This window comes from Carcharodon carcharias, chromosome 10 (genome assembly GCF_017639515.1).
Source record: "Carcharodon carcharias isolate sCarCar2 chromosome 10, sCarCar2.pri, whole genome shotgun sequence".
Classification (NCBI taxonomy): Eukaryota; Metazoa; Chordata; class Chondrichthyes; order Lamniformes; family Lamnidae; genus Carcharodon; species Carcharodon carcharias.
Genome location: NC_054476.1, coordinates 48,713,634 through 48,733,849, shown reverse-complemented (window position 1 = coordinate 48,733,849; position 20,216 = coordinate 48,713,634). Strand labels below are relative to the sequence as shown.

The following is a 20,216-nucleotide window of genomic DNA, read 5'->3' as shown; positions in this document are numbered from 1 at the left end:
CTTGCACATTCTTTCTTTTCAGATAGCAATCCAATTCCCTTTTGAATACCTCGATTGAACCTACCTCCACCACCCTTTCAGGAAGTTTGTTCCAGGCTCCAACCACCTCACATCACTTCTACTCCTTTTGCCCACTATTTTGAATCTGTGCCCTCTAATTCTTGATGTACTCTTGAACGGGAACAATTTCTCACTATATACCCTGTCCATACCCCTCAGGATCATGAATACCTCTACCAAGTCTCCTCTCAGCTTACTTTTCTCCAAGGAAAACAGACCCAACCTCTCTAATCTCTTCTCATAGCTACAGTTGTTTATCCCTGGAATCATTCTTGTGAATCTCCTCTGTACTCTCTCCAGTGCCTTCACATCCTTCCTGAAGTATGGTGCCAAGAACTGGACACAGTCCTCCAGATGAGGCATAACATGGCCCCTTTACTCTTGCACTCAATGCTCCTATTAATAGAACCTAGAATACCATATGCCTAATTAATTGCTTTCTCAACATGCCCTGCTACCTATAATGACTTACGTACTTATACATCAAGCTCCCTTTGTTCCTGTACCTCTTTTAGAGTTTCTCCCTTCACTTTATATTGTCTCTGCATATTCTTCCTGCCAAAATGAATCACCTCAGACTTTTCTGCATTGAACTTCATTTGCCATTTGTTTGCTCAATCTACCAATATGTCTATTGTTATGATCCCAGGTGAGGTTACCCCTGCACAAGCCTGATCCTAGAATGGAACCCAGCTTGATAGACCCTAACTTTTAATTTGTTTATTTAGATATGTGGAGAATAGCTACCAAACAGAGTCACAGAAGTCAGCTGATGAACTTTACAAAAGAATAAAACATTTATTAAACAAGAAAAGGTGAATTATATTACAATACTCCTTCACCCACAATTATACCTTTACAGATATATATAGATTTGAAAGGAAAACACAATTTACAAAAGCTATCTTATACTCTAATGTCCACAGTAAGTACAGCCCATGTAAACCAGTTGGCAACCCATGGTCAGACACACCACACTCTGAAACCAAGTGACAGATGTCACCCCCAACAGAAGCTATGGATCTCTCCTCAATTCCCCCCAGACGCTTGTCACACCATGAATCAACCTATCTCATTGAACTACGTCTTTCACACGGGGGTTTCAAATCTCCGCTCTCCAAGAACTCTCTTTGGAATCTTCTCCCAAACCGACGCTTTTTCTCAGACTCCTTCCACAAGGGTTCACCTCCAGGGCTTCAAATTCTCCTTCCGATGTTCCTCTCCTCGGGTTACCACATGCATTCAAGCTGTCTTCCACACACTCTCTCTCATCAGCTCAATTGTCAACAGTGCCACAGCTTCACACACACATAGCAAAGGGTTATAGACCTCCAATTACCTCTTTGGACCTTCTGGCCCCTTGCAAGCTGTTCTTGTTTAAAATCTGCTTTCTGCAACTTTTGTCTCTTTAAATCTAAAGCTTGAAGCTTTCTCTCTGCCCCTCACTTAACAGGACCTTTTCCAGGTTCCTGTCCTTCCCTTTTGACTAGAAGGTGGTCTTGGGACTCTCTCCTGCTCCAGTCCCCTGGATTTTGGGCTCTTTAGCTTGGGACTGGCTATCTGACCTCTTTGCTACAGTCTCTCCTGGCAGCTACTTTCATAACCAACTGAACTCTAACAGCTTCCAAATTAAACTGCTGTTTCTAGTTTCTTCTCTGTCTGTGGGAGGGACCAGCCTCTAGACATCTGTTGCTAGGCAACAGCCCAGTTTCTCTACTCCTATGTGTTTAACTTAACTTGCAGTCATAAAACTCTCATTAGAAATGCAGGCGCCTTGAAAAGTGAAACTAAAACTCAATTTGACCTTTTTATCATGCAGATACAGAAATACAAATCAAACAAACATTAAAGCTAAAATGCATTCCTAACAACCACTAAATACAAATATAACTTACTTAAACTACCTCTATCTTCTAACACTATGGGCAGAATTTTCTGGCTGATGTGTGGATGGCGGAGCCCGCACATCAGCACTTAAAATGTCTCACACTGACATCGCGTGAGCGTCCTGACATCAGCGCGCGGCATCGCGATATTTAAGTCGGCAGGCGCTATGCGGTGGGACGCGCACCCGCCATTAATTAAAGGCTTCGTTAAGGCCCTTAACTTGTCAATTGTCGACGATTTTGAGGGGCCCGTGCAAACTTCGGCTCGGCGCACGGGCCCAATGGGCAGGCAAGTAGGTGATTTTTTTTATTAAAACTCATGCACTGGTGGGATATGTGGACTCAGGGGTTGTTCATGTTTTTCATGAAGTATTTAATGCAGAAAGTGTTTTAAACTTGCCTGTGTGATTGTTAGCAGTTCACATCGACTTCCAAGAGCTTTTTGTGTACCTTGAAACCAGTCCGCAGACAGTTATCTTTATCAGGCCTGCAGCTTTCCAGAGGCCTCATTTAGCCTGGGTATGGGTTCTGACATCTCCACTGGAGGCAGCTCCTTTGAGGAGGAAGGGAGGACTAAAATAAAGAGGAGGCCAGGAATGTGCAATCAGCCTCCATGGGAGCCACCTTTGGGAGGCCAGGCACAGGGCCAAGAGGTTGTCCAAGGTGGAAAGGTCCGCAGAAGACGCCACTACCCTGCTGCCAGGGTATACAGGTGGCAAAACAGCTATGTCAATATGACCAAGGTGCAGTGCCGAAGGAGGCTCCATCTCTCAAGGGAGACAGCCAACTATATCTGTCAGATGATTGGCCCTGAGATCTCCCCTAACTGCCAGTGGTTCTGAAGGTCACAGTTGCCCTCCACTTCTATGCCCCTGTCTCCTTCCAGGGCTCGGTGGGTGATCTTTGCAGTGTGTCCCAATCAGCTGTCCACACTTGTGTCAAGCAGGTTACAGATGCTCTGTTCAGACAGGCATTGATCTTCATCCACTTCTGCTGCGACCAGGCAAGTCAGGCACACGAGCCAGAGGCTTCGCGGCCATTGCTGGCTTCCCCTGCATCCAGGGTGCAATAGACTGCACACATGTGGCCATCAAGTTGCCAGCAGGTGAGCCCGATGCCTTCGTCAACAGGAAGGGTTTCCACTCCATGAACATGCAGATAGTGTGTGATCACAAGATGCAGACTCTGCAAGTTTGTGCAAGGCACCCAGGCAGCTCCCACGACACCTACACCCTCAGACACTCCCAGGTTCCGGGACTCTTCAGTGCTCCGGCTCAGCTGGATGGTTGGCTGCTGGGTGACGAGGGCTATTCCCTCCGAAGATGGCTCATGACGCCACGCCGCCGTCCAAGAACAGAAGCTGAGGAGCGCTACAATAGGAGCCACGGCACCACAAGGGATGTGGTGGAGAGAACCATTGGTCTTCTCAAGATGCGCTTCCGTTGCCTGGACCGCTCAGGGGGTGCGCTCCAGTACCCCCCAGATCATGTCTCTGTGATAGTGGTAGCATGCTGCGCTCAGCACAATCTTGTGCTGGAAAGGGGGGATGCAGTTGACGATAAAGACCTTGACGCACTGGATGAGGCTGCACATGATGAATCCAGCCGTGGCTCAGAGGATGAGGATGCACAGGGCGAGGATGAGGGGCAGCACTCTGACCCGCTATTACACCAAAGAAGCAGGGACACCTGGGACAATTTAATCTAACGAACCTTCAGCTAGCTCCACACACATTGATCAGCAGGACCAGCATTGCCTGGCGCTTCCACACATGTCACTTAGGTGCTACATCTTCCACCACATCATCTGCAACTAAGGGCTTAGTACAGAAACATCAATGTCCACTCAAACACTCATGAGATGTCTGTGAAACGCATAAATGCAGCGCAAAGGAAACACCCTCAGTCATGGTCAGAAGAGTGGACTTTATTCTGTCCAACATAAAACAGAAACGTCTCTATGACAAACATAACTATTTTTTCCCTAATCTAGGGCCAACACAAAATCACCAGTGACATACCCGTGGAGTGCCTAATGTGCCTTATGCTTTTGTTTGCAGGTGCTACGTCTAGGTGCCGCTCCATTGCTCGGAGTAGTTTGTGAGACAGCCTGCTGACTCTGCTGTACTGTTGGCGTCTTGATGTACCTTGGCAGGCGTCCTCTGGTCCATGGAGCCTGTGATAGCCCCACCTTGGGGGGATTGGCCAGTTCCAGAACTGGCACCTCCCCAGTTGTCGCAGCCTCAACGGATGCAATGTTAACAGGCAGAGGGGTGGAGGAGCTGCTGTCCTCATCCGGAGCGCGCTGAGAGGAGCTCGCAGCGATGACAGGCAGCTGCTGCGCCGATGTGAGGTCACATTGGACCTCCCTGCTCACCGCAGATGCATGGGCACCGAGCGCTGACACTTGGTGCCCAGAACATCTCCCACATTGGGAATGACCACCCATGGCCATTACTGCTGTGAGGGCTGGCAGGTCAGAGTGTAACCCAATCAGAAGAGTCTCCATCCAATCGAAGCCCCTCTCCATGAGAGTCGCCAATCTCTCAGTGGAGGAAGCGTGAAGCTCTGTCCTGAGGTTCATGCCTTCACTGACACTCTGCCTAGACTCCTCCACTACAGAGACCAACTGAAGCACACCCTCATGCAACCTGCCAGATGCAAACATGATTCTTGCCGCTTGTCCTGCAGCTGCTGCTGCATTGTTGACAACTCCAGAGGCACATCATCAGTGCTGGACTCAGCATATGCCTGGTCCCCTGCAGCCCTCTGGCTGCTGGCGCCAGTGTCACTCTCTGTCCCTGCCATCTCCTCTAATGATTGTGAAGTGCCCTCTCCACTGTGACCCGGGACACTAGTTGACATTAAATTCCCCACCGAAGTGTTTGTGGCTGCGCTGGTGCTTGGCTGGCTAAAATGATGTGCTGCAAGTTGCCCGTCTTGGCCCTCAGGTGTGGAGGGGGGGGCTCCGGCCTCGTTGGCCGCAGCCATGCGGTGGTGATGCTGAAATTAACAAGGACAGTGCATCAGTTAGCGTTCAGTCAGTTAAACCTTTCATCCGTTTCCCCCCCAGCCTCATAAGTCACTCACCCTTCAGGACCCTAAGGAGACGAACATTGGTGGGGTGGAAAAGAGTCAAGATGAGGCCCAAACATTAGACGCACATACAGACAGGCTGGTCAGATGGCCTAAGGAATGCCACATGGAATGTTATATGCCATTGGAGTGGGGAAAGTGCAGAGGTACCTGACCTAGATGCATGCTGGCCTGGATAGATGTGGTGATGAGGAAACATTGCAAGTACTTGCGACATTTGCAGTGGATCACAGGAGATTGACAAGTCACATTATTGACCTTCATACCATTATGAGGGGCATAGAACAGGTGGGCAGAAGGCAACATTTCCCCTTGGCGCAGGGATGAGTAACGTGGTGGCATTTATTTAAGTTGAGTGCCATGAGGTTGACAGGTGAGGTGCTGAGGGCCTTTTGGACAGAGTAATGTGGGGTGCACTGACTGAAAGGGTGGTGGACGTACCAACCCCCCTAAGATACAAAACGTCTTTGACTGTGCAGCAGCGATGCCATGGCATGTTAGGCCACAGGGATATTGGTCACAAATGGGATAAGGCGACTTTGGAAGGTGCTGGAGATGCACACCCTCAAGGGGACGAGGGACCTTTGTGTATGACCCACATGTCAGAGTGTCTCGGTCTGTGAATGAGCAGTGTTGCAGCATTAACAACTGCAGCAACCATCAGTGGTTTGGATGGTGGGCAGACAGAGTGGATGGGTCTGTGGATCTCAAATACCTGGCCGCTGCACCCCAGCCTCGCCACCACCTGCTGCCCTGGCCACCTGCTACCTTCCCAGCTCCATAGCCTGCTCCTCGAAGGTGGTGAAGCGCTGGAGCAGGGCGTGCCCACCATCAGTCCGTTGGCACTCTCTTCGATTGTGCTCAGTTTTTGCCTGCAGAACAGAAAAGAGGATTTATTGGGGCTGATCGCTCATGTACTCTGCACCCCAACCACAGTGGCCCATCTGAGGCCTCCAGCGGCTCCTGTCCATACTACTGGTGATCAGTCCCCAGAAATCGTACAGCTGGTCCCAACCCCCTCCCCAATGGACACTTTGGACACATTCAGCGTCCGTCTCTTTGACTAACACACGGGTCTTAGCATCCATGGCAAGGAGGCGCAACTAGGTGCGGCGCCGAGGCCAGCAGATGGCACTTGGCCATGACACCTTGAGGCCCCCCTTCCACCATCTCATCACCATCAATATGACGTGTTGGAGTTCTGAGTATGTATCTAGCTGCTTCCCCTGCAGGTTGCCCCCAGACCACACAAATGTGACAAACACCAACATATGCTACAGGGAGAACCCATCTTCTCCTCAGCCATTAAGGCTGATGTAAGCATGGTCACTAGCTGGTTGCCCACCCAGCGTGCGCCAAATGCCCAATGCAGTAACGACACTAAGACATGGGGGTGTGGGGGAGGGCTCAAAGGCTAAGGCTGCCTGCTGGGTCAAATGACCAAGGCCGACATGGTACTCACCCTTTCAGAGCGCAGCAAATTATTGTTCCTGTGTGCCGCACATCGTCATGGGCGCTTACTGTGTCACCCACCTCCTCCCACACCTGGCTGGTGACATGGGGGGGGCCCTCCTCCTCCCATCCTCCGGATACAAAATATCCTGATGGCTGGACACCTCTTGGAGGAGGACAGCAAGGCACGCATCTGAGAAGCGAGGGGCACACTGGCCCCCTGCTGGCCTCTCCTGCTGCCTTCCCCCCCTCCTCTTGCTCCTGCTCCTGTTCTCTGAGAGCGGCCTGTTTCTCTCTTCGAGTGGCCATGGTGCACTGCCTCAACGAGGCTGCCTGGCCACTCTTTATACAAACTGCTGGTTCCCCATTGGAACCGGCGGTCTGACCATGCCCGCCTCCACAACAATTTTCCCGTTCTACACGGGAGTTGCTAACCCGCTGGGTTGGCCTTAATTGGCCCGCCCATGCAAAATGGCAGCACGGCCCATTTTGGCGGTGGCAATCAGCTGCCCGCCCGCCGCCAAGTCGCCTGCACGTCAAGGGCAAAATTCTGCCCTGTGTCTTTTTGAAGTTTAAGACTATCGTCATCACAGTTGACAATACGTCTAATTTATGTATCATCCACAAATTTTGAAATCATGCCCTGCATACCACAGTTTCGGTCATTAATACGTATCAAGAAGAGCAAGGGTCCCAACACTGAATCCTGAGGAACCCCACTACAGACCTGCCTTCAGACCTACTCTGTTTCCTGTCACTCAGCCAATTTCTTATCCATTTTATTCCATGAGCTAGAATTTTGCTCAAGTCTATTGTGTGGCGCTGTATCAAATGCCTTTTGAAAATCCATATACGCTACATCAACAGCATTGCCCTTATCAACCTTCTCTGTTCCCTCCTCAAAAAATTTCAAGTTAGCTAAACATGATTTTCCTTTAATGAATCCATGCTGGCTTTCCTTAATTATCCCACACCTGTCTAAGTGACTATTGGTTTTGTCCCGAACTATAGTTTCAGAAGTTTCCCTACCACTGAAGTCAAACTGACTGGTCTGTGGTTGCTGGTGTTGTCCTTGCACCCCTTTTTGAACAAGGGTGTAACATTTGCAATTCTCTAGTCCCCTGGCACCACCCCTGTGTCTAAGGAAGACTGGACGATTATCACCAGCGCCTCTGAAATTTCCACCCTCTCCAGCCTCAGTATCCTTGGATGCATCACATCTGGTCCTGGTACCTTATCAATTTTAAGTAAAGATAGCCTTTCTAACATCTTCTCAATTGTAAATTCCTTGAGTGCATCTTGGCATGAGCAGCATACTCTTCCTTCGTAAAGGCAGATGTGAAGTACTTATTTAATACCTCCGCTACTACTCCTGCTCCACATGCAAGTCTCCTCTTTTATCCCTTAATGGATCTGTCCTTCCTATTAGCACCCTTTTATTATTTCCATGCTTATAGAAGCCTTGGGATTCCCTTTTACGTTAGCTGCTACTCTCTTTTCATGCTCCCTCCTTGCTTTACTGATTAGATTTTTCACTTCCCCTCTGGTCTTTCTATATTCAGCCTGATTTTCCATTGTACTTTTTACCTGACATCTGTCATACGCGTACTTCTTCCTTTTCATCTTCACCTCTATTTCTCTCGTCATCCAGGGTGTTCCAGATTTATTTGTCCTACCTTTCCCCTTCTAGGGAATATACCTTAACATTGTTTGCAATACTATCTCTTTGAAGCTAGCCCATTGTTCAGCTACTGTCTTTTCCACCATTTCATTCTCATCCCATCAAAGTTGGCTTTCCCCCGATTAATTATCCCTGCTCTGGATTGCTCCTTGTCCTTCTCCATGGCCAACCCAAACCTTATGGTACAATGGTCGCTGTCCCATAAATGCTCTCCCACTGTTACTTGATCCACTCGTACCAACTCATTCCCCAGAATGAGGTCCAACAGTACCTATTCTCTGGTTGGACTATAAACATACTGCTGCAGAAAATTATCTTGAACGCATTTCAGGAACTCTCGCCCTTCTTGTCCCTTTGCACTATTCCTATCCTAGTCTGTATTTGGATAATTAAATTCCCCTGTTATAATTGTTCTATAATTCTTGCACATCCTTTCCGCTAGTTGGTGACCTATAAACTACGCCGATCAATGTTATTGAAGCTTTTACATTCCTTAGCGCTAGCCAGAGAAATTCCGTCCTTGACCCCTCTCAGATATCCTCTCTCTCCAGAACCGTAATACCATCCTTAATCAATACTGCCACCCCCCTTTTCTTCCTTTACTATCTCTTCTTGTAACCAGGAATATTTAATGCCCAGTCCTGCCCTTCTTTGAGCCAGGTTTCTGTTATAGTAATAATGTTATAGTTCTATTTGTCAACCTGTGCGTGAAGTTTACCAGTCTTATTAACCACACTCTGTGCCTTCACATACATGCACATTAATCCTGATTTAGGCTTTTCCCCTTGCTCTGACCCCATCTAATGACTTACTATAGCCTACTCTAGTTCTATCAAACTCTCCAATTGTTCTATTTACCTTGATACTAATCACTGATACATCTTCCTTATCAGTTAATACTTCTCTACTTCCCACTGGCAGTTTTTCTCCTTTCCTCTATGAATTTCCCCTCAGTTCCCATCCCCCTGCCAATCTAGTTTAAACCCTCCCCAACAGCACTAGCAAACTTCCGTGTGAAAACATTAGGCCCAGTCCTGTCAAGGTGTAACCCATCTTTCTTGTACAGGCCCCACCTGTCCCGGAATTGGTCCCAGTGCCTCAGAAATCTAAAGCCTCTCTTACTCCATTTCTCCATCCACATATTGAACTGCTCAATCTTCCTATTCTTATGCTCACTAGCATGTGGCACTGGGGATAATCCTGAGATTACTGCACTTGAGGTCCTGCTTTTCAATTTCATTCCTAACTCCTTAAAATCCACTTTCAGGACCTCGTCCCTTTTCCTGCCTGTGCCATTGGTCCCAATGTGGACCACAACCTCTGGATTCTCACTGTCCCCAAAAAGAATGTCCTGCAGTTGCTCTGTGACATCCTTGACCCTGGCATCAGGGAGGCAACATATCATCCTGGAGCCACATCTACAGCTGTGGAAACTAATTATGGAATTACCACTATAGCACTTCCACCTCCCTTCCTGTGCAGCTGAGCCACCCAGGGTGCCACGAACTTGCTGTTGCTACAGTCCTCTGAGAACCATCTTGCTCACCAGTATCCAAAATAGAAAAGCGGTTAGAGAGCAAGATAGCTTTGGGGATTCCTGCACTACTTGCCTTTTTCTCTCAGATACCCTGGCTGTCACCCATTCCTTCTCTGCCTGTGTACTTCTTAGCTGCGGTGTGACCACCTCTCTAAATGTGTTATCCACATAACCCTCAGCCTTGCGGATACACCACAGTGATTGCAGCCGCCGCTCAAGATCCACAACCCGGAGCTCAAGTTTCTGCAGCTGGTGACACTTCCTGCAGATGTAGTCATCGAGGGTACTTTGTGCCTTCACTACTTCCCACATCCCGCAGGATACACATGGCCGAGCTTAGCTGACATATTTTAAACTTTATATGAAGTGCTTACTCACCTGTCACTCACCAATCGCTGTCTCCTCTTCCTCTCGTGCTCTTTATGAAGTCTCGTTGCTCTTTCCCTCTCATGCCTCTTTTCGAAGCCTCGCTCTTTACAAAATGAAGTCTTCCCGCTCTCCGCACTCTTTATAAATGAAGTCTCCCCGCACTCTGCGCTCTTCTTAAAATGAAGCCTGCTTGCTCTCTGTGCTCTTTTTAAAATGAAGTCTCCTCACTCCCCATGCTCTTTTTAAAATAAAGTCTCCCCGCTCTTTTTAAAATGAAATCTCCTCGCTTTCCATGCCCTTTATAAAATGAAGTTTCCCCACTCTTCGAGCTCTTTTTAAAATGAAGTCTCCCTGCTCTCCATGTTCTTTTTCAATCCGAGTGCCAGGTGCCATCCGTATTCCTAAACAGTGAACCATAATCGGCCTCTAGCTGCTGTCCCTCTCCTTAATTTTGGAAAACTGTCTTGTCTATGGGTTTCAGGAATATCTTTAGGAAGCCCTTTTCCTCTCAAAGCCCATCTCCATGGTACATGAATCACACAGGCCTTGTATCCAGGTAGAAATACTGATTAGCTGTCCTTGAATCCTTCTTCAACTCTCTTTTTCTTGGAGTAAGATGACAGTTTAAAGTATAACTGTTTATAACCTGACATTCTCAACATCTTCCTGGGACTTTGAAGGCTCGCCGTCTAACCAGTGTAAGCATAATGCTGCTGCCACTGTTTCCAACTGTGAACACCTTACACCTTCTTTCCAGCAAACACCCAGGCCTCCTTTTAATCTTTAACAGCCATATCATCTAGGCCTGTTATCAGGCAGACTTCAGAACAGGTCACATGGACCCTTCATTTTATCACAAGTTAAAGACACAGTCCCAAAATAATAACAATCTTATAAATATCATGTTGGTAACAATTGCCTCCCCTGTTCATCAATGAGGCCTGTTTTGAAGTGAAAAAAGCATATTTTACTGAATGTAAATGGTTATTTCTGTGTGAAATCCATGCACATCTTCATGACATTGCTTATGATGAGTCAAAGGATACACTGTTTTATAGCAATAGATGTATTTAGGCCATGTAGGGGTTAATATCAAGAATACTGATTTACAGTGGCCGAATAAGACACTTTGTATTTATAAAGTGACATTTTGCAATTTTTTACTGATTCTTTGGATTAACTTCCATGACCCCATATATTGCTTTGTGAAAGCTGCAAGTGAGTCGTACACATAGTAATTTCCTTTAACTGTGTATTTAATTATTATCCCTTACCAATTTTAAGCCTGAGAATAGGCAGCAAGATAACATGTAGGATGTCCAGTTGGAGTTAGATACCTGCAGTAGAAGTTTCCTCAGGTGCGTCCTGATTAATCACTAACTCTGGCAAAAATCCATGACAATGGGGTTTAAGCCAATCACAGCAGTCAATAGGGAGAACCCCCCATCCTGAGGAAGTTGCCAGTGTTGATGTTTAGTAATACTGACTGGGGGAAGTGAGATTAAGTGCATGTGAGATGGTCCAAAGGATTGGTAGCATTGGGACAGAGCTAGGCTCTGGGAATATTGAAGGATAGACCTGTAGTTTAACAGAACTGGGGCAGAAGTTGACATTGCTGCAGTGGAGCTGCTGCAGTTTGTTTATTTATTTTATTCCTCCCTTATCTTTTTTATTTCCTTCCTTCTTTTCTCTCTGACCCTCTTTGGTTCTTCTCATCCTCTCCTTTTTGTGCACTCGCCTGGTTTTTTGTGCATCCCTCTGGTTTTCTTTGTGTGCTCTCCCGTTTCTTTGTGTGCTCTCCCGTTTCTTTGTGTGCTTCCCCTTTTTTGTGCACTCTTCTGTTTGTCATGCGCTCTCCATTTCTTTTTTTCTCACTCCTTTTTTTATTTCTTTTGCTTTCTACCTTCTTTGCTCATTCCATTTCTCCCTTCCCTTTTACCATTATCTTTTTCTCCTGTGTCATGAAGTGATGAAGTCTCGTATTTAAATCTCCATTTCTTAACAATTACTGCAAATTCTACTGATGTAAATTGTGGACCATTACCTATTATTAGGATATTTGGTAACTTCAACCTCTCAAATATTTCCTTGATTTCTCTCAGAACACCACGTGGTGTAACTGAAGTCTGGCTACTTTGATGAAGTTACAGGAGTAATCACACACGATGAACAGGGTGTGGTCATGTACTTTACACAAGTCACTCCATAACCTTTGGTTTGTAACCCCAAGATCAAGAGTTCAAATCTCACAATGCAAACTATAAAACAATGTAACTTCATCTGAATAGGAACAGATGGAAATGTGTTTGTACTCGAAAGAGTTACATGCTCTTATTTGAAAAACTCTGATGAGCCCAACAGATAACTCACTTAGCAATGTCTAGTTTGAGTTTATTTTGACATCCAAGGCCAGTATCTCTGCAGGTACAACCTTCTATGCTGATGTGTGTTGAATGTGTGACTGCCTTTAGTTCCTTATGTAGTTTTTAATTAAAATTCTTTCATGGGGTGGTAGAATTGCTCGCAAGGCCAGCATTTGTTGCTCATCCCTAATTCCCCTTGAGAAGATGATGGGATAGATACACCAGCACTAGTGTGAGGAAGGTAATTCCAGATTTTTCACCAAGCAACAATGAAGGAACAGCAATATAGTTCCAAGTCAGAATGATGTGTGACCTGGATGGGAACTTGCAGGTGGTGGTGTTTCCATGTGTCTGATGCCGTTTTCTTAGGTGGTGGAGGTAATGGGTTTGGAAGGTGCTGTCGAAGGCAAGTTGCTACAGTGCATCTTGTATATTGTACACAATGCACTGTGCATCAGTGGTGGAAGGAGTGGATGGTTAAGATGATGGATAGGTCACGCAGGCTGCTTTATCCTGGATATTGTTGAGCTTCTTGTGTGTTGTTGCAGCTGCACTCATCCAGGCATGTGGAGAGTATTACATCACACTCCTAACTTGTGCCTTGTGAATGCTTTAGGGAGTTACTCGCTGCAGAGTTCCCAGCATCTAAACTGCTCCTGTAGCCACAGTATTTATATGGCTGGTCTAGTTCACTTTCTGGCCAATAGTCATCCCCAGGATGTTGATGGTGGAGGATTTAGCGATGGTAATGCCATTGAATGTCAAGGAGAGATGGTTAGATTCTCTCTTGTCGGAAATGTCATTGCCTGACACTTACGTTACTTGCCACTTTTCAGACCAAATCTGAATTTTGTCTAGGTCTTGATGCATGTGGGCATAGATTGTTGCTTCATCTGAACACTGTGCAATCGTCAGTGATCATTCTCACTTCTGAGTTCATGATGTAGGGAAAGTCATTGATGAAGCAGCTCACAATTCTGGGCCTGGGAACTCCTGTGGTTAAGATGATTGGCTTCCAGCAATCACAACCATTTTCCTTTGTGCAAGGTACGACATCAGCCAGTGGATTCCCATTGTCCTCAGTTTTGCTAGGGCTCCTTGATGCTACACTTAGTCAAATGCTGCCTTGATGTCAAAGGCAGTTACTCCCACCTCACCTCTTGAATTCAGCTCTTTTGTCCATGTTTGGATCAAACCTGTACTGAGGTCAGGAGCCAAGTGGCCCTGGTGGAACCCAAACTGAGCATCAGTGAGTAGGTTATTGTCATTTTGGCAGGCTGTTTAATGGCTTGAGCACTATTGATTCCAATGCACGGTGGTCAGTTTCAACACTTACAACCATCTGACTATAGATGTGAGCTTCAGATTTATCACAGGTGAACATAACTACCACAAGTTCTTTCTTGATCTAGGCATATCTTGTCTTTGCTGAAAATGTGTATGACTGGTTGTCTGTTCTGCATCATTGCTGCTCTGATCCAGATTGAGCTGTGCTACATTGTATGGCAATTTCTTCCCTGAGATTTTCATAGCAAAACATTCGGGTGCCTGCGTCTGCTGGTTTGAGTCATTGCAAAGTCAGCTCTTGTGATTTGCCCCAGAATCATTCTGCTTCCTTCTGTGTCAAATCTCTTAGTATTTTTGTAATGTCTGACAGATGCAGGAGAAATTTACTCAACTATTGAATAATTTTAAGCAGTCCTTGGAACCCTGTTAAGTAAGTTGGTGATGGCAACCCCAAAATTGCTTTAACTTTGGCTGGTTCAATACAAAGTCCTCGTCCATGCAGCAATGTGTCCAATAAAATATATTTCTTGCCTAGGAAGTTTCAGTTTGCCCAGGTTTAACACAACATTGTGTCTGTAACATCACTAAAGAAGACCTTCCGGGTGTTTGTCTTGAAGAATTGCCTCTTCAAGCACTTGTCCAAAACCGATAGTTATAAAATCAACTATGATTAGCTCCATCCCTTGCAGGCCTCCACCAACTTGCGTGTTTTGCGTTGGAGGACTTTGGATGGTGAACTGATCCCAAATGGCATCTGCTTTCAACAGCATTGACCAATAGGCATGTGGGATGTGGTTAGATGTAATGATTGTTTTTCAGAACTTGTGCCCAAAACCATTGCAGATGGGGAGAATCATGAAGGCATTTGTATCTTGTGGGTGTGTAGCTACAGTTTCTGTAGTCGGGAGAGGATAATTTTCCCACTTGATAACTTTGTTTAAACCTTTGGGATCTAAGCAGACGCATAGTGTGCTGCTCTTCTCTGCTTTGACTACCGTTGAACTGATCCATGAAGTTGGTGTTGTTACAGGAATGATGAAATTTCAGGGTTCCCTTCAACTTAAAATCACTGGTACGTGACTTGTGGCAAGTCGGTTCAATTCTACTGCCTTGTCAAGCCTGATATGGCACTTTCCATCAACTTATCCTGCACCATCACTGAAGACTCAAGGATGTTTCTATACTAAGCATTCCTTGGACAGTGGTTTGTGGTTGTAAAGCATGTATACTGGTACATCAGTAGATGACGCTCTGTTAAATTCCTCAGTCATCTCCTGCCTTGTGTTTTCTGCTTGAAGGCAGGCCCATTGCTCATTGTCTGCTGATGCTTCATCCTGAGTTATTTTTCTTTGTTGTTTTAATTTCCTCAGTATCTGTAGATTTAATGGGCTGAGCTTTTGTTCCAGGGCTGTAATTCGGATGCCAGGCTGAATTCCAGGTCAGGAACCCAGAAATGGCCAAAGTGGAATCCTGGAGGATATTTTCGAGAAGGTAGCCAATTTCTTCTGGGAGCCCTGTTCAATTAACAATGGCAGCTGGGCCAATGGGAGAACCTGAGGGACTGGGCAGCTGACAGCCCACTGGGAGAGGTGGGCACTGCTACTGGAGGCGGGAAACTGCAAGTGTGCCTCAGAATGGAGATGCCCTCTGAAGACTTATAAATGGTCTGGCAGCTGTGGCCACCGCATATTTTGTACCATTATTGTGGTGAGGGAACCCCTCCAGAGAGTGGCTGTGACAGTAGACTGCTGCTGGTTTGCTGGTTATGCTTCTGATCCCCACCCCACACCAATCTGGCCTGCCTCCCGCTTGCTGCCACCATGCCATCTAGGGGCTGCAGCCACATCAAGTGCCTTGCCTGCCATCTGGAAAATACAGTCTGCGAGTGAAGAGTGCCCTCAATTTGCTTTTTAATTGACCTAATTTGCTACTTGTTCTGGTGGATGGATAACTGCCACTCTCCCATAAGCCGCCTCCCTGGTAGTAGGCCAGAGGTGGAACGTGCTGGCACCCCAGCCAATAGCGAGATATTGCTGGCAAGCCCATCTTCAAACCCACCTCTGCTATCCTATTAAAATTCCCACTATTGATGTTCATACCCACATGGGCCATTTTACCGAGCAGAGGGTATATTGTTTTGCTAGCGATGAACTTACTGTCCAGTTTGTACCTAAAATCACCATGTTTGACCCTAATTCTTAATTATCTTTTAAGCTACAATCTCTGTCTTAATTGGCTCAACCTCTGCTGGCTTAAAATCTTGTCTTTTACAGACAAGAAGGGGGTTAATTTAAACAGCACCAATTTCTGCTCTCACCACCCGTCCATAAATAGAAAGGTGTTTTAATTTGTTTTCCCCTTTGTAAGCGGTGGTGTATTTCCCAATCCCCTCGGTTTTGGTCTGATCCAATTTCTATCAATAACCCTACAACAAACTCAAGATAGGATGAACTCAAAGGGCTAGTTTATATGCACACACTCGAACAAGGGAGGAGGGTCGCAATGTTTCCTCCTTTGCTTTCATACAGTAAAAATGGGATAGAGAAAAGAGAGGTTCACAGTGCATAGACTACAGAGAAAAGAAATGATGTTTCATGTGGGTTGCAGAATCCAGAATCAAAGCCCATTGAGGTATTCCTTCATGTAGGTTGGCAGGTTGAGGACCGATACTGTATAATGTCACTTTTCAGGTGGTGTTAACATGTTGAGACAGAGATGCAGAGATGAATCAATCTTGTAGGTGATGGTACAGAAGTTCCAGTAAAAACAGCATAGATAGGGCAAGGTATTCAATCTGGGCAGAGCCCCTTTTCTGTGATGTTGCTAGTTAGATGGTAAAATTGCAGCTGAGATTTTGCAGTGCAGCCAGGCAATATTTTGCTACATAAGCTAGAGGTCCATGTCACTTGACTCCCACCTTTCCACATTGTCTTTGACAAGGGATGTGCATCCCTCACCCGTGTCCCCAAGATGATTAAATGTCTCAACCATTAAGAATTGATAGGAAGGTTGTGGGGCCCTTTGTCCCAGCAGACGAGTAGACTCTGGTTGGCCAACCTGGGTTATGAAATGCATATGGCCTTTATATAGTTCTCTTTGAATTTGGATTCTGCAGCCCATGGGGCGGTTGGGGGGGGCGCGGGGGGGGGAGGTGGTGGGGGTGCAGTGGTGTTTGTTAGTGTCTCTTCAAAGATAAAGAGGTGCAGGTTCTACGACACTGCCATGGTGGCTCCTTTAGTTCAAGGGTCACAGACAGACATAGCTTCAGTCATTTTAAAAGCTCTTTGTCCAGTTTTTAAAATTTTAGAAATAGCCATGAGGAATACTGTATCTATTTTATTAAAATAATGCAGGGTGAGGTCTTAGTCCCCTCAATTTTTTTTTGTATTGGTGAAATGGAATCATAACACATTCTGTGCCAGTGTCAGTTTAAAACCTGAGTTAGTTGCCTGCAACATACTGTGAATCTTTGAAACTAATAGCACTGGCCTCAATGATGATGGAGACTTTTTCTGTCCTTGGTTTGTCATGTATTGCCCTTGCTGTATGCATATGCACTGTCATGACCATGGATCCTATCTCCAAATTACGTATGGACATATTGAACTTTTACGTAAGACCAGTGTTTTTTTTAAAAGAGGGCATACAGCAAAAGCTGGCTAAGACTGTAAGCTAACCACTTGCTGGAAAACTCCTATGTGGATTACTTGACCAACTAGTTCAGAAAGAACACAACTAAAAGGTGCGGCACAGCCGGTTTCAGACGGAGGCACTTTGATGGAAAAGATACAATACAAACTGAACTATAATCTCCTGTGGTTGCAGAGAAAATGGAAAATGGAAAGCTCAGCCAAAACCACCACTTGTTGAATTATATCCCAGACTTATGAAATGAACTGAGTTGAAAGGAAAACAGATCTGGGCGAAAGACATGTTTGTATTTTCCCTTCCAGGAATACACAAGGAAAGGGGTTTAAAAAAGCCAACTGCAACCTTAGTTCTGTGTGTTAGTCTGGTGTTCCGGTGTGTGTGCTGTGAAGGTCACAGCTGAAGAACACCAATTGGGCATCCTGTGCTTGCAGGTTAAAAAAAATACCTTTCTCTCTGATTGTTGGAAGCAAGTCACAAGACAGCAAAACTACAGTCAAAAAGGAAACAGGACAACTACTTTCAGCCAACCTGCAGAACCAAGAATCTCCAAAACCAACTGCTCAGTTGCCAAAGTCAGCGCTTCCGGAATCACCCCAACTTAATGGCTGCAACATTTCACTGTCTGCTCCTCAAGGACAAGCTAAAGAATTGATTCATATATATTTTTAACTTATACTTTTGGACTCAATTTTCTCATTTTTACCTTGTGTGTACGTCTGTTGTGTTTTTAATTTTTTTTCTCATGTTTAGTAACTAATAATCTCACTCTTTCTTTGACTCAGGATAGCCTGGTTAAATTGACTCCTTTTAAAACATAAATACATTTGGACCGGGAAAAGGTATCCACGAGGGAAGGGATCCTTTTGTAAATTAACCTTATTGCAACTGACTGAGGTGGTTGAATAAAGAAGGGGTGCCACCGGGAGCATAACAATTTGGGGTACCTTGTCCAGGATCACAGCAAATCAGGGGACCTCACCTGGGAACCAGTTGTAACAGTGCTGGTGACTCTTTTTCACAGTATTTCATTGTGAAATAGTTGATTTTGCTGCATTTGCTGCACATTGTCCCAAAGACTGGGCACAGCTCTGTTCTGTGAAACTCATGTCTCTATCCACAGTTCCAACATTGATGAGTCTTTGGGATGCCTTTGGCGATATTGCAATGCTTGCCTTTGTTGTGTCTTGGGATTTCCTTGGCTTCCTGTATTTATGGAACATAGAACATAAGAAATAGGAGCAGGAGTAGGCTCTTTGGTCCTTTGAGCCTACTGCTCCAATCAATATAATTCAGTGGTGATTTCTATCACAATTGTGATGTGCAGACATAAGAACATTTTTAAATGTTATATGCTTGTATTGCTGCAAGGTTTTTGTCAAATTACACTGAATCAGAGAAGAGTGCATTGTAAATAGAAGAGTAGAAGGATGTAGAATAGAAGGAAGCAATGCATGCACACTAGAAGACACCAGAGTTACTCACTTGTTACTGGCTGGTGAAGTGGAAATCACTTCTGATTGTAGTTTGGGAAAGAATCCAGACTCATACTGTCCCTGCCAATCTTCATCTCCAGCAGGTGAGTGCACTCATATTCTGCTCATATCCCCTATGACTTTGAGTTGCATCACCACACTTTTAGATGTATAATAAAGTCTTCAAAAGGGTTGCATTAACCTCTGAGTATTTTTTTATTTGCACCTTTGTATCTGCAATCCTGAACACAAGTCAATCTCTGAGTATCTCTTCTGGCATTAGAATGTAAATTGCAGTCTTCAACAAGTTTTTTGAAGTACTGTATGATACTGGTCATATGTCTACCCAGTTTCTTGTATTTATCTGTTAAACTTACATCTCTCAAACTAATTGTTCTTACACAGTTGCATTACTGAGAAAACTTTGTCAGCACTAGTAGCATCTTGTCTCTATTTCCAGCTTTGGCTCAATCCAGCAAGGTGGAATAGTGTATCTTCCCTGATCACTGTTAGAAGTTTCAGCATCTGCACTTGTTCATTCTTCTTGTTGACCTCCATTGCAAGGGTTTAGTTTATGCAGGCTGCTTCAGATCTCTTCTACTTTTCTGAAGCATTAGAGCTGTGGATATAGAGGGTGACAGGTGATGGCAAAACATATCCTGACTCCATCTTGAACATATTGCAATTGTCGAGCAACTATTTTTAACTTGTGCAGGCCATTGATATGCTCACCAAAAATGAATTGTTTTAAACAATCACTACTACCCCTGCCATGTTAGCACTTACCTCTTTGAGAGCAGTTGAGGCCTAGCGTTGTTAAGTATCAATGTTTTATGAACAAACTAATTGTTATAAAAAACGATTTGCGGGAGCCAGCGTTCAGAACTCCGCAAGTTGCATGAAAAGTATTATATAAACATCAATATTACATTATGCTGTATTTTCTATTGATAGGGTAAATCGGCACTATGGTCTCACCTGTTACATTACCAAGAGACTAAGGGAAAAAAAGAAGCTGTATTAGGAAGCACCAACAGCACAGGTAGGGAGTTTTCAGCCTTGAATATACATTAATAGAAATTTGCCAAGTGTTGATTACATGTGAATAAACTTCCAGATAAAGTAGTGGAATCATTTAAGAAACAATTGGATATTACAGGTGAGTCACATTAGAATTTTTCAGGGTGGCTGAATTCAGATGGGCCAAATTGTCTCTGTAACCGTAATTCTCTTTCAGATGTCCACAAGATAAAGGTAGGTAAATGTGTCAAGTAATAACTTTCTTCTCCATGTAAGGATGGGCATTCCCTAAAGACATTGGCTGGGTTTTTCAACATTCTAACAGCTTCATGTTCACTTTTTG

At 45.2% G+C, this 20,216-nt stretch overlaps 1 protein-coding gene across 5 annotated transcripts in view; it reads left to right on the top strand.

Annotated features, from left to right (window-relative positions):
• Positions 1-20,216, top strand: part of LOC121283128 (DENN domain-containing protein 5A-like) — a 337,338-nt gene that overhangs the window by 212,677 nt on the left and 104,445 nt on the right. For all 5 annotated transcript variants that reach the window (XM_041197268.1, XM_041197266.1, XM_041197267.1 and 2 more), the window contains one exon: positions 19,808-19,895. In XM_041197268.1, coding sequence (XP_041053202.1) covers positions 19,808-19,895 — 88 coding nt within the window. The remainder of the gene's footprint in view (positions 1-19,807; positions 19,896-20,216) is intronic.